Raw genomic sequence first — 14444 nt, forward strand, 5'->3', positions numbered from 1 at the left:
CAATATAAAAGTCTCCTTTCCCCTCCTTATCCTTGTAAGAGAGCCGCTGCGGGACCCTCGGACCAGTTCAGCCCTGAGCATCTGGCTTTTTAAGCTCTGTTCATATGAAGAGCGGACAACACGGGCTTCTTTGGGTTGATGAACTCCAGCTCTGATCCATCATCATCCAAGACCTGGTCATGGAAGCTCCAGCTCATCAACAACAAGTGATGCCCCGTTGGTTACAACACGTCTTATAAGTGTTGTTTTTATGAAATTAAACCTTCAGCGGATAATACGACCCATCTGCTAAAGTTCTTTACTTTTATTTATTAGGGAGCGCAATTAATATTTTCTCCAAGCGAAACAGGACCTTTAATAAGGAAACGCATAGATATGAAGTCACCAGACTGTTGGCGCTGCAAGCCCTTTTCGGAGTTTCCCCTCGTTATTTCATTTTTGCTTTATAACGAATCATCCTTTCCATTTGAACATCGGAAAAATACAGGTTTTTTTTTGTTTTTTTTCCGCAGCGGGAAATGATATGTTTCCTTCTCGTGTATCGTTTTGGGCCGGGCCGCTCTGAAATGAAATATCGCTGTGCATTTTTCAACATCTCTCATATATGATGCATTTGACGAGCAGGGGGCGAGATTTAATCCGTCATAATATTTTACCGCGGGATTATTTGATTCCGTAAGTGGTGACATGGATACATAAAAGATGTGTGTAATTTGATAGGTAAAAGATCTGGTTTCATTAGCAATTATTATGTGATATATTCCATCTAGAAACCGCTACACTCGCGGCAGCCGGCAAAGGCATATAACTTCATTTTCATTTCTACACAGTGACAAATGCAAAGTACACGGTATTTATTATCCGCTGATAACATTCCACGTGATGGATCTCAGCTCATCTATGCAATTGCATTATTTATCGTGAACTTAACCCCTCCTGTTACTCCAGAATTCTCTGCCCGATATGAGGCGCTGGTGAAGAATCCGGCGAGGCACTTCGATTTTTATGTATGCAGGGATGTGATACAAGAACGTAATAAAATATGTAGAAAATCATTAACAAAGAGAAGCTGTGGAGCGCGGCACGGATACTAAAGTTATTATTATTATTATTATGGCCGCTTCACCACAATTTGCGGGGGACGGGACATGGACTCTGTCCTTTTGCCTTTAAAAAAAAATGGCAAAGGAGAAATGGAGGAAAGGATATAGAAGAAAGGATGAAGAAAATCAATGCATTATCCCAAACTATTTTACACCAATGAAGCCGTAAGGCTGCCGGTTCTCGATCTTCATCTAAAGATGCTGCGCCATTTATTACGCTCCACATTACTAAATTTGCCCTGAGCATTATTGTGTCTCGTTATTGAGTTCCTTGGACTAAATTATGAGTTTTATTTAAACGAGAGCTGGTTTAGTGTAAAGAGCATTCTTTCGTGAATGATTGGATGTTAAAAAAAAGTTGGGCATAACCTTTTTTGTTGCTATTTTGCCGGAATTGTAGTGACAATAACCATAATCATAAGATAAACGCATGGACGTGCCACCATGAGGTCTACAAAGTAGTTGTGTCGAGGACAAATGTGATACAGTGTATACATTTTAGTTTAAAAAAGAGATACATTATTATTGTGAAGTCCTGTGTATAATACGCAGGGACAAATGTACACACATTTTAGGAATAAACTAAGTACATGTGTGCAGGGGCGTACCTAGAGTATTTGGCACCTGGGGCGGATCCTGTATGTGGCACCCCCCACGCACACACTTTAAAACTGCATAGCTTCGTTATATAGCTTTGTTATATACTGGTGCAGACACTGAAGGTGGTACAGCATTACTGTTATTATTATATACTGAGGCAGACATTGAAGGTGGTAGAGCATAACGCCTATCACTATATACTGAGGCACACATTGACAGTGGTACAGCGTAATCCCTATCACTATACATTGAGCCAGACATTGGTAATAGTGCAGCATAACTCCTATCACTATATACTAAGCCAAACATTGATGTGGTGTAGGCCTACCACTTCATTGTCTGGCTTAGGGATGCCCGAAACGAATTCTGGACTGAAACCGAAAATGCAGCATTTACCTAACCGAATATGACCCCCCCACACCATAAAAAAAATCACTTTTATTTAAAGTAAGTAACACACCAAAATAGGACAAAACAATTAAATATATATATACGTAACCAAAGAAAAAATGGGCACTCACGGGTCTTTGCAGTAGTTTACTTCAATCAGCACGGCCAATGTTTCGGACCACCTACGGTCCTTTCTCAAGGCAAAGACCCGTGAGTGCCCATTTTTTCTTTGGTAACATATATCTGGCTATTTTTGGAGCACCCGGGCAAATAAAAGCCTGTTTATATTAACAATATTTCTGAGTGTGCAGCCGCTCCCTTTGGTTTGTATATTATATATATATATATATATATATATATATATATATATATATATATATATATATATATATGATTGTTAACAGCAATCACATTCTTATCATGCCCGGGCATACCCAGATTCCAGGATATACTCGCAGACTTGGCATGATAGGAGTATGATTGCCCTATCTACCCCTTCTCACTCCCTTCTGCCCTATCTACCCCCTATCCCCCATCTCACCCATTCTCCCTATCTACCCCCTCCTAACTATCTACCCTCTCCCTCTTTGAAGTTCACTTACCTTTCAGGAGTCCTGCAGTGGGGGTGCAAGGCCTCTGTCTCCCAGCTCTGCCACTGTATGGAACAGTATAGAGTGATGGGAGTTATGATGTACTTTAGAGCATAATTATATAATGAAAAATTCATTGGAAATGGTACAGCATAACACCCATCACTCTCCCACACTTACCAATCCACACATACCAATCCACACATACCAATACCAATCCACACGTATACCAATCCACACACATACCAATCCACAAACACACTAATCCACACACATACCAAACCACACATATACCAATACCAATCCACACGTATACCAATCCACACGCACACCAATCCACACGCACACCAATCCACACGCACACCAATCCACACGCATACCAATCCACACGTATATCAATCCACACGTATATCAATCCACACGTATATCAATCCACACGTATATCAATCCACACGTATATCAATCCACACATATATCAATCCACAGACATACCCATCCACACATATACCAATCCACACATATACCAATCCACACACATACCAATCCACACACATATCAATCCACACATATACCAATCCACACACATACACCAATCCACACACATACACCAATCCACACACATACACCAATCCACACATACACCAATCCACACATACACCAATCCACACATATATACCAATCCACACATACACCAATCCACACATATACACCAATCCACACATATACACCAATCCACACATATACACCAATCCACACATATATACCAATCCACACATATATACCAATCCACACACATACCAATCCACACACATACACTAATCCACACACATATACTAATCCACACACATACCAATCCACACGCATACCAATCCACACGTATATCAATCCACACATATATCAATCCACAGACATACCCATCCACAGACATACCCATCCACACACATACCAATCCGCACACATACCAATCCACACATATATACCAATCCACACATATATACCAATCCACACATATATACCAATCCACACACATACACCAATCCACACACATATACTAATCCACACATACCAATCCACACATACACCAATCCACACATATATACCAATCCACACATACCAATCCACACATACACCAATCCACACATATACCCATCCACACATATATACACCAATCCACATATACACCAATCCACACATATACCCATCCACACATATATACACCAATCCACACATATACACCAATCCACACATATACCAATCCACACACATACCAATCCACACACATACCAATCCACACATATATACTAATCCACACACATACCAATCCACTCTCACTTAATGCTTTCCTACCTTTCCTTTCTTCTTTCAGCTTCTTTTCCTCTTCTTCGCTCCTCTTCTTCAGTTCTTCTGTCTTCTCTGTCTTCTTCCGGGTCAGAGGGCACGGACAGCGGTGGGCGCGGCTTCAGTGCTGTGCCGCGCGGATCGAAAGGGAGCGGTATCAGAGGTCTTTAACAGACCTGCGGCTCCCTTCAGTGATCACTCAAGGGAGCCGGAGGTCTGTTAAAGACCTCCGATACTGCTCTCTTGCGAGCCTGCTCCTCCAGCGGCGGACATTACTGTCCGTCTCTGGAAGGGTGCCGGGTGCCAGCAAATTGGCACCCCCCTGATGAGCGGCACCCGGTGCGGACCGCCCCCCCCGCCCCCCGCTAGGTACGCTACTGCATGTGTGTAATATTCAGCATTTACATCTACTCACACTCACACATACTGACACTCACTCCATACCTCACACACACTTCTTCAATTAGGACTCCATTCTACCTTTGTAGGCTCAGGAGGAGACTTGTGGTCCAGCAGCTGGTAACATTTTTATTTTAAGGCTTTTGACACATTATAAAAATGATACAAAATGTTGATATTGTAGATTCTTTTATTTTATAACCTTGACATTGTATCACGCATAAAGTTGAACCTATGAAAAAAACATCTGAGGAATATATATATATACAGTATGTGCACTCCAGCCAGGCTTACTTATTTATACAAGTTTTTTCTAGGATGTTAAATATTAGAAAGATTTTCTGTTCTTATTCGATTTAGCTGGTTACTTCTAAATATAGCCATGAAATGTCCTTTGTTTAAATTGTTTTGTGCCCACATCTACACATCTAAATATGTTTCAACTTTTTTCTGGTTTATTTCTCTTCTAAGCCAATGTTCCGACCAATGCAAAGGAACAGGAGACCCGACAGTAGGACCAAGGGTGTGCCGGCTGCGGCAAACATGAAGGACCATCCATAGTAGACGTGAACGTGAGTATCGGGCAGGCAATTCTGGCTCCTTTCTAAGAGAATATACTTCTCCAGATCAGCTGCAAACTCCTTCCACATGGCGAACAGAAGGATGAGCGAGGCAAGCAAGACACCTGGAAAAGAGATCATCATAGTCCCCGTTATTAGCAGCTTTCTACAGGAGAACATTCGCTCAGAGCACACAGGTTCAGGTCGTCCATCCTTGTTTACTTCCGTTATCAGTCTAAACGTTCCTCTTTGTGTTACTTTTCAAAGAAATAGACCAGCGTAGGACCAGGAGATGCATTTAAATCTATATTTGGCCAGGCTGACCTTTGGGGGGGGTGTGATTTATGTATACGTAGAGGTCAACTCCCAGAGTGTTTACATAGAGATAAATATATCGGCGTTTCACTCCCGGCGTATCTTCCATATCCATGTTTCCATAATCTGGGGCTCCTGTCCTCTGCGGGGGTAGTGGATCAAGGATAGTGTTCTATGGCTATTTGATTTTTTAAGTGCTCTATGCTAGGAATAGTGCCTCGGATTGTGTGTAACACAAAACAATTATTGGCTTGTCCATAAAGGGCACTAGGCATGTCCCTAGGGGCAAGTACCTTGTGCCTAGTGGCCCAGGAATTCTTAATCCGGCACTGATGGGTCGTATGAATCAAGACAAAAAAATGCAGCAACTATGTAGCAAAATTCTAAATCTGGAGCAATCACTATGGAAACGAAGCCTAGTGTTCCCTATCTTTGCTTTGATAAAAGAAGTTAAACCTAGTATGAACTCAAGACCTGCATTCCGTGAGCCTAGCAACGAGTCTTAATAAATAAGTGTTTCCAGAAATACCTTTTTAACCCCTTAATGACAAAGCCCGTACATGTACGGGCTCAAAATGCATTGTTTTCAATGGGTTTAGGGACCGCCCATTGTCCTTAAGGGGTTAATTATTTGAAAGTTTTATTATTATTTTTTATTTTATTTAAGGTATGTAAGCCAATTAGTAATGTCTAAGGAGGTCCAGATCAGCAGAGAACCTTGCACGTGTTCTTGTGTTCAGTTCCCATAATGTGTTTAGCTAGTTCTGCATGATGGGGATTATAGTCAGACAGTAGACATTAAGTACCTACAGCACTGCCAGATAACAGGTGATCTGGCATCTACTCAAGTACACTCAAACTCACTAGAGTCTTTGCTTACATCATTTAGAATATTAATAATATTTACATATTTCATTCTGATGTCATCATGTTATGTTCCAGTAAGCAGGCAGGCGGATGAGAGGCTGTATCTCTCCCAGCGAATGTACTGTCTGCTGAGCAGAAAATTAGCGAAAGTGTTATGCCTTGGCCTGAATCCAGTCGGAGTCTGCCAAGCGATATAATCCCCTTCTGCGTAAAGGGGCCTTCAATTCATTAGGATATATGTGTTTCCTAGACAAGCAAGAGGAAGTTCGTCTTTTCATGACGGAGAAATACGTTGTGTTTAGAACGTGGACAACAAACCCATCCCTTGTCTGGATGAATGATGACTGATTGATGATTTAAATACCTTGGTCCCCAAGCACAAAGCAGCCCTAATAGATGTGACGTGCAGTTGGGCTACTTAGCCTTTGGTGTATTTTTACCATTTCCAGGAACATCTCTACTCGGCTCTGTTTTGTAACCAGGGCTGAACTAAGAGTTAAAATCTGCCCTGGCACTTTAAGGTCAGCGGGCAATAAAATGACCCTCCTGATGCATACACGCAGCACATATCCAGCACGCTAAAGAACTTGGTCTGCTATAATGAAGGTATGTGAGAGGTGCCATAGTGTTCACTGAGCATTTGCCCAGATGGCCCAATGGTTCTTTGTACCAATGGAAGACCAAGAGCTGCGTCATTGTCATTGTCAGGTCTGTAGGCTCCCCCAAAGGCAGAGGAGCTTAGCACCCTGCAGAGTCTTTTAGAGGAGCAATACGCAGTGCACAAGGGGTTAAGCTCAATTATTTTACATTAAAATAAAATAGTGAAAAAATAAGGATTTTTCCTTTTGTATAAATATTTTTGGGGGTTTCATTTAATAAGATAGGTCCGCTTTAATTTTCGGTGTCAAAAAAGCTCCACAAGAAGTGACCGTAAATACAGCGGAACAAGTTCCATAAATAACTAGCGCTATAAACAATGAGTTTATGGAATGCCCAGAGGTTATTTTTGGAGATCAGCCTCCCTTCGCTGAAACGACCACATGACACACGGCACCGGTATATCCGGTTACAAAGGCTTGCCATCTTACCGGCTGTGATGAGGAATCCACCTCCTACTTTATAGAGCCGAGCGGCCGTGAAGGGTACGGCGCACACCAACAGCAAGCCTCCCACCAGACTGGCAGCCACGGCTAGGATGATGAATGCCGTCCAGAAGCCTCTGTACACTGCAAACCAGATAAATATCGGTGTTAGAGAACTGCAACCCTTCCACGGGGAAGTTCATTCTTCACCCACTGCGTCACATTCATAATTCGTGCCACAAAAAGCAGGCATTGATAGGTTGTTGCCATAGGAATTGAAAAAAAAAAGTGTCTTAAACAAAAAATGGAATAGCAACTTTAATGCAGACAAATGCTGTCATTTTTCCTCCTCGCTCTATTTATACATGAACTAGGGGGCGGTGCTTAAAGAGGGCGTGGCCACGGTCTGCATGACCCTGCAGCATCGAGTTCTAGGCTACCCAGTACCTATTATTCGGATACTGGGTAGTTTGGAGTTTTTTATAATTGTTAAATGATATTAGACGCTCAATAAATGGAATTTTATTATTTTCTCGATGACCGATTAAATTTAACGCACAATGGTCTGTGGCCGGAGTGAACTATAGTGAATAATGGTGATAACACCCTAATTTTTCCCAATTCTCAGTCCATTTAGAAAATAATATTTAAAAACTATAAATATATTTATGTGGCTTTCTTTTCATCATGGTGATCACTGAATAATGTACTGCCCTACCTCATAATTCTGGAACAGAAAGGCAATTCCGGGGTTGGAACCTTGTCCTTGACATGACGCGAATTTATGGTGCATTTTTTACAATAAAGAATACGGAAAAGGTTTATATAAATTTAAATCTTAACACCAAGGAGACACTAGATTAGAATAAAGAATCTGAGTATGTGAAGGTCATTGTCAAGGCTGATATACATTAAAGGCCAAGGGGGCCGCGGACTAGAAGGACCCGTATCTGGCTACCGATCTTGCATCCATAAATGATGTTACATTCAATAAACCACAAACTAATTTTTTATTTGAACTATATATAGGGGAAACATCTTTTTTTCTCTTAAATATTACTAAATGAGGCAACTGTCTCCTGTAAATCAGGTAAAGCTTCAATATTCATCGCCTGGAGCTATCATTCGAGACCCAACCTTTCGATAGGCGCAGGATTTAAAGGCTTCTCGATAACCAGGGCAAAACTCTCGTTAATAAAGTGATAGTCATCTCTCGGGTTGGAGTCCGTGCGATCTGTCATGAACGTTCTATAGATAAGTAGGAATTCCGTCTTAAGGTGAGCGTGATACAAAGTGTCCTCTCTGAGAAGGAACAAGCAGGGAAGATGTACTTTACGACATGTCAGATAGCAACAATTTCCATCCTCGTGCCGTGATCAATATAGGTAATATCCCAGCGTGAGACGCAGGGCTTGCGTATGAAGGATCTTCTTCTGAGTCGGTTTTAGAAGCCGCCAGCGCTGATTTAGGAACGCGTCGCGCATAACATATTGACACAGGACGGCGGAGAGTACGTCTTCTCCCTGAGAGCCGAACTAATTACCCAGATTGAAGTGAAAAGGGACGGAACGAACTTTATTGTTTTAATCAGGGCTTCCAATCGGGAACTTTTTTTTTCTGAAACTAGAAGGTTCATGATTGCAGCTTGATACTGGACATTGTACCTGGTAAACCAGTAGCGTAAACCAGTAGCGTTATATTACATGATATTATAATATACTGTACGCAGGGATGTACTCCGGCCCAGGCCTGGGCCTAGTGTGTTAACTATTATCTCTACAAAAAAGGGTTAATTCATTCTAACTATACGATTATTTCCGACACTGCATCCAGGATATCAGTGCTGAAGTATCCTAGGGATTAATTCAATCTGCTAATGTGACAAATTTAATAAGAGCATTTTAAATAATTATATATATTTATACCTCACAACATTTCAGATGACTTCTTATGCGACTTTGTGACCTATTGGGCAGCTGTTAATTTAGTTGAGTGGGGTTGTTTATCAAAATACAGTATTTTATTGCCACGACTTAATATGAATACTCATCATTTCTGCCGTTTCTACACACGGTATTAATATGGCTGGAAAAAGCTGTGGTACACTTTTGGTCACAAAGTCCCTCCTAAAACAGGCCAAGTAGGTAACGTTATCGTTATTCTCCATATCGTATGGCGAGCGGTCGCGCCATTTTTGTAGGGGAAGTAGATGGGGAGTGGGCCGCAGGGACACGGACACTCGGAGAAGCGGTACTTCCCAGGAGTCTCTGGGCGAGAGAGAAAGATATTTCTTTGTCACAGGTTAGTCAGTGGTGTGCTTATTCTGATTATTAAATAGAAAGTCCCGTAAAAATAAAAAATTTAGGTCGGCATTGACAAAAACCTGATTTTATCTCATTTCGTTCCAATAAATTTACTTGATCTGCAGACCTGGAGGCCGCCATAGTTGTTAGTCATGTGATATTTTATTTGCACAAACACCACACTGAGCTGATGCTTTATGGCAATGCTAATGAAGTCCTTTCATCCATAGACTTTCATTATTCCTGAGCCAGCTCAATATTTTAGGAAAAAATTTACAATCTGATACTAGTGATAAAAGAAATAAACTCCTTGGGAGATCCTCTTTAATTTGGGATGCGTTTCATTAGACCCGGTTGTTACGGAGCTATCTGGCTTCTGGCATATTAAATATCAGGTTATGAATAGGGAATCACTCCAGGAATCCAAACCGTTCCCTTTCTGCCAAGAGTCCAGTGGGGTGCAAAAAACCCTTATTTTTGGATTCAGTTGTTGAGTACATGGATCAGTTTTCTATAATGACCGCAAGGAGCAATTCCAAATCCGTAGTGACAGACACACTCAAACTCACTCCACGCTCATTCATCAGCGTAGGTCCGAGCCAATGAGTCATTTACATATCAACAGTTTGTGGAAATCAGTATAATTGTTAAGATAGATAGATGATAGATAGATAGATAGATAGATAGATAGATAGATAGATAGATAGATAGATAGATAGATAGATAGATAGATAGATGGACTGAGACTGCTGGATCTCTCTAAAGGAGAAAGTATAGAAAAGTAATATTAAGAAGATCACATACCTGCTGTAGGATCATATGATGGGTGAGGTACGAGCCCAGACGGGAGCGGCATGGGGAACAGGTAGCCATTGATGCAATGTTTCTGATGTGCTTGGCTAGCTTAAAAAAAGAAAACAGAAAAAAATTATTTATATATATATATATATATATACTACTGTTCAAAGGTATTGGGTTACTTTTGAATGGTTACTTCATGGAAAACAATGAAATTTCTAGCTATGATAAAAAAAGGTTTTCTAACAATCAATAAGCCTTTTAAACTTATTTTGGATCAGTGAACACTACATGGCACCAGAGCACAGGAGTGATGGGAGTGATAAAGGAGTGATGGGAGTGATAAAGGGCCTCTGTACTCCTATGAAGATATTCCATTAACTGTTTCCAACTACAATAGTCATTTACAACATTAACCCCGTCTTGATCTCTGATCCATTTCATGTTATTTTAATGGACACAATGTACTGTTCTTTCAAAATCAAGGACATTTCTATGCCACCCAAACCTTTGAAGGATAGGATATACTATTTTTCTTAACTTTTTTGTTACTTTTGTTGCATGATGAGCATAGAACCTTGGGTATTTAAGAGGGGCGTGCGAGAAACGATGTGAATTTAGCATCTGTTCACTGCCCACATTCACAGCTAAATATACGAACCCACAACGTGAGTCACTGCAAATATGTTGCTCTCTTTTACTGTTCCTTCCACTGAAAAGATTCTCTAAAACTCAGTAAGAGAAACAGCGGCCGGGCATTTAGCGTGAAATGACGGGCCGGCAGCAGGATGGCGAGTCCATCAGATGCAGCTTATCGAGCCCGAATCTTATACTGCTCTTATACATTTATAAAGTGCCGATGATGATGCAATATAGAGGAATCAGAGACCAGGCTGGACTTGGGATGACTTGGAGCGTCTGGCACTTTAAGGCCAACAGCCACCAAATTACATGCATGCTCAACTTAAAAACAGGAGAGTTAAAGGGGAGGAATAACCAAGCAGAGCCTAACAAAAGGCAGATATTATGGCTGGATTCAGTGTATAGACCCCTCTGTGCTGCTCTGATTTCAATTTTTGCCCCGGTACCTTAAGCTTTTTTTGTGCATTTTTGTGCAGTTCCACCTACAGCCACCAGGAGGCAGAAATGAAACAATAGGATTCTTGTTAAGCTTTTTTCTATTATTATTATTATTATTATTATTATTTATTGCTCATTATAGTGCTATCATATTCCGTGGTTCTGTACAATGAGTGCACAGGACATTACAAGTAATATATACTTACTGAACCAAAAGTTCCATATAGTCTCCTCGAATTCATTCCCATTGAACCAACAACGCCAGAAGAAGCCCTCGTGATGAAAATATAGGGTGGGAATTCTGGGGTCACTTACATTCTAAAAACCAATTAGTACCAATTAGTAGGTAGAAAAAACAGTTTTCAAGTAATAATTACCTTGTTTTTGGAATTTAAAGGTTCTATAAAGATATAGTGGCTGCACCTAAAAGTATGCTAATGAAATTAATCAGATGTAACCATTTATTCCTCATCTTCAATCCCATAAAATAACACGGAGCCAGATTAATATCTAGCTGAAGCTCCATGTCCATATCTCTTTAAGAGTTTATTACTTAAAATGTCCAGTCGTCTTCTGTTTGTTTTTGTGATAAAGACCATTAATCTAACAATAAAAATATAAACAATAAAAAATATTTTTCCGTTTCTAAGCCAAGAGCCAATCAGTGCCTGCTTTTGTGTCACATGACAGTAGTTCCTGGCAAAAATCATGAAACAGGCAAATTTTTACACGATTAAAAACATATTTATGTGGCATTTAGTGCTGTTTTATCGACCCTTTTACAATAACTAATGAAAGCTCAATGTGTGTCAATCGGCCTTGACTGTGAATCAGTTGAAATATCTTGGATTCTCTGTTTTCCAGACCAATGGCCCGAAAATAATGGAATAATAGAATATACGGAAAGCAACATTCTAGGAACCTTTTTTAAAGTAACCGTTTGTCATCTGCTGGCAGTTCCTTCTTCCTACTATGGTGGTCTAGAGTGATGGCGCGGGGGGGGTTTCCCTGGCTATGGCTTCATTTCTTGAGCCTACGTTCTGTACATCGTGGCGTAATGAGACGGTGCAAGAAGAGATGCTACAGTCTAAAAACCCCACCACAGGATGATAATAATTATTGTTTACCGATGATCGAATTCAGACACCGATATAAAGTTTCAATCCGTCCTCACTGTGTTCTATTTCATTCCAGATTTCCATCTTTAGAATTTTGCTTTATAATTTAAAATGAAACTTATATTTTGGGGAAAGAAGTGGGTTTACCACGCAATGGTTTGAAAAAAAATAAATGACAGACAGAATTAAAACATGAAAATAGCATCGTGGGGACACTTTTTAATATTATAATTATTATTAATAATATATTTTTTTACATCGTACATACGCTTAATATATTGCTTAAACATTTTTAGGTCCTCATGTATTATTAATACATAATCAAGGCATGTGTTCTAAGATTTTTTTTATTAAAGATCAGTGGCCAGGATTCAATGTCGCCCTACCTCAACCTGAAATGCCCATAAATAATGCACATTGCAGGGTAGCTTTGGGTCCAGTTAACCCATGTCCTATACCAAGTCCTATAATTAAGGGCCAATGAACCTATATCATCTACATTCAAGTATTGCTAGACTGCGAGTCCCTTACTCGCCATTACCTCTGCTTTAGCCAGACCGCCATCGATCGTCCCGCAGTTCTCGGTCGCCAGAAGCCAGTAGTCCGTTCCAAACGCGGTAAAAAACAACAAAACCCCAATTCCACCGAAAAACCCGGCAACCAACGCGGCGATTCCCACTTTCATCCTCAATCGTTCCGTTCGGCTACAGAGACAAACAGAGAATGGCAGGGCTGGGACTGTGAGAAGGGGGCTACTATTTTAGGACACGGCTTTGGCGAGTTTTAATGACTGGTGTGAGTTTCACGGAGGAGCGGCTGGAGGACTATTAAAAGCAGATGACCTTATTCAACTGAACAGTTGTGGCATAAAAAAAAAGAACATCATCACTCGGGGCGAGCGGGCAAAGTAAACACATTAGGAATATTTTGGTTTGTGGTCAGCTGTACTTAAATTAATGCAATTTGTATCATTAGAAACGCGTCCCGGCCTTTATCTAACATGTTTCCATGTTTTCGTCATCCGCCAAGTATTCCACGATGTATCTGCTCGCAATACGCTTTCGGCGGGGCGGCCTAAGTGAATCATGGCCGGGCATTAACTCTGAATGAAATCTGAATTAATTATTAAATTACACCTGGAGCAAGCACTCACAGGCAAGATATATATTCAGTAACAGTAAAGCATAATTAATTACCTTTTAAGTAATACGTAGGGTTTATTTTATCCGATACTATTCTGGAAAAACAAGGAGGCAGCCATCTTGATGCATTCTTCCGAAGGGTTAATTCCTGACAATTTTTTTTCTTAATATTTTGGTGTGTTTGTATGTGCGTGTTATTTATTTTGTTTTGTCGTAGGTGAGACACATTGTTAGCCTTGAGGTCTCCGGATGCGAAGGTCCTCATAAAAACAGTAGATGTAAAAAACATTCTGGTCACCCCCACAGCATTAAAGAAAGGAACGTACATAATTATTACTCGCCCCCTAGTGACTAGCGCTCGGAGTCGGTTACGCGGTATGAGCGATGTTATCGTAAAAACCCAAGCTCAGTTTATAGCTCGAGCCATCGCTCGTCTGCATTGTTTTCTATAAAACCCCTCGTACAACAAAAATATCGGGAAAAGATAAAGGAGACCTCTTTGGGTTTCTTGTTTGAGTCCAACGATGCATTCGCCTCCAAAACAAAACAGGAGAACAGAAACACTGACACCTCGGTATATTAACAACATAAATTATCTTGAAGACTCAAGTGGTTCCCCCTCTTTAAATGGGGTCCATGAAGATCTGGCACTCCTGCAGACCTTTCTGTTAGGAAAGAAGGACTGGGTCACACATCCCTTCCAGGAGGATGAGACCAGTAGAAGAAGTCAGGGGACATGGCGGTCCACGGGGGCATTAA

The 14444-nt window shown here is 40.7% G+C and overlaps 1 protein-coding gene across 1 annotated transcript; it reads right to left on the reverse strand.

Annotated features, from left to right (window-relative positions):
• Window positions 1–4596: 4596 nt before the first annotated feature.
• LOC128503762 (transmembrane protein 182-like) lies at window positions 4597–13267 on the reverse strand. The gene is made up of 5 exons (XM_053473944.1): window positions 13085–13267; window positions 11632–11743; window positions 10352–10450; window positions 7251–7388; window positions 4597–5105 (listed from the first exon to the last, which is right to left on the reverse strand). The coding sequence occupies exons 1-5, from the start codon at window positions 13226–13228 to the stop codon at window positions 4876–4878; spliced, it is 723 nt and encodes a 240-aa protein (XP_053329919.1). The 5' UTR covers window positions 13229–13267; the 3' UTR covers window positions 4597–4875.
• Window positions 13268–14444: the final 1177 nt, after the last annotated feature.

The sequence above is a fragment of the Spea bombifrons genome, chromosome 8, assembly GCF_027358695.1.
Source record: "Spea bombifrons isolate aSpeBom1 chromosome 8, aSpeBom1.2.pri, whole genome shotgun sequence".
Taxonomy (NCBI): Eukaryota; Metazoa; Chordata; class Amphibia; order Anura; family Pelobatidae; genus Spea; species Spea bombifrons.

What these genes read in the sequence shown, in the direction of transcription:
- LOC128503762 (XM_053473944.1), bottom strand. Translation starts at nt 13,228, where the DNA reads ATGAAAGTGGGAATCGCCGCGTTGGTTGCCGGGTTTTTCGGTGGAATT. An exon ending in ATCATATGATCCTACAGCAG is followed by an intron (nt 7,389 to 10,351) that starts GTATGTGATCTT and finishes TCTGGTTTGCAG; the next exon opens with TGTACAGAGGCTTCTGGACG. An exon ending in TGGATTCCTCATCACAGCCG is followed by an intron (nt 5,106 to 7,250) that starts GTAAGATGGCAA and finishes TCTCTTTTCCAG; the next exon opens with GTGTCTTGCTTGCCTCGCTC.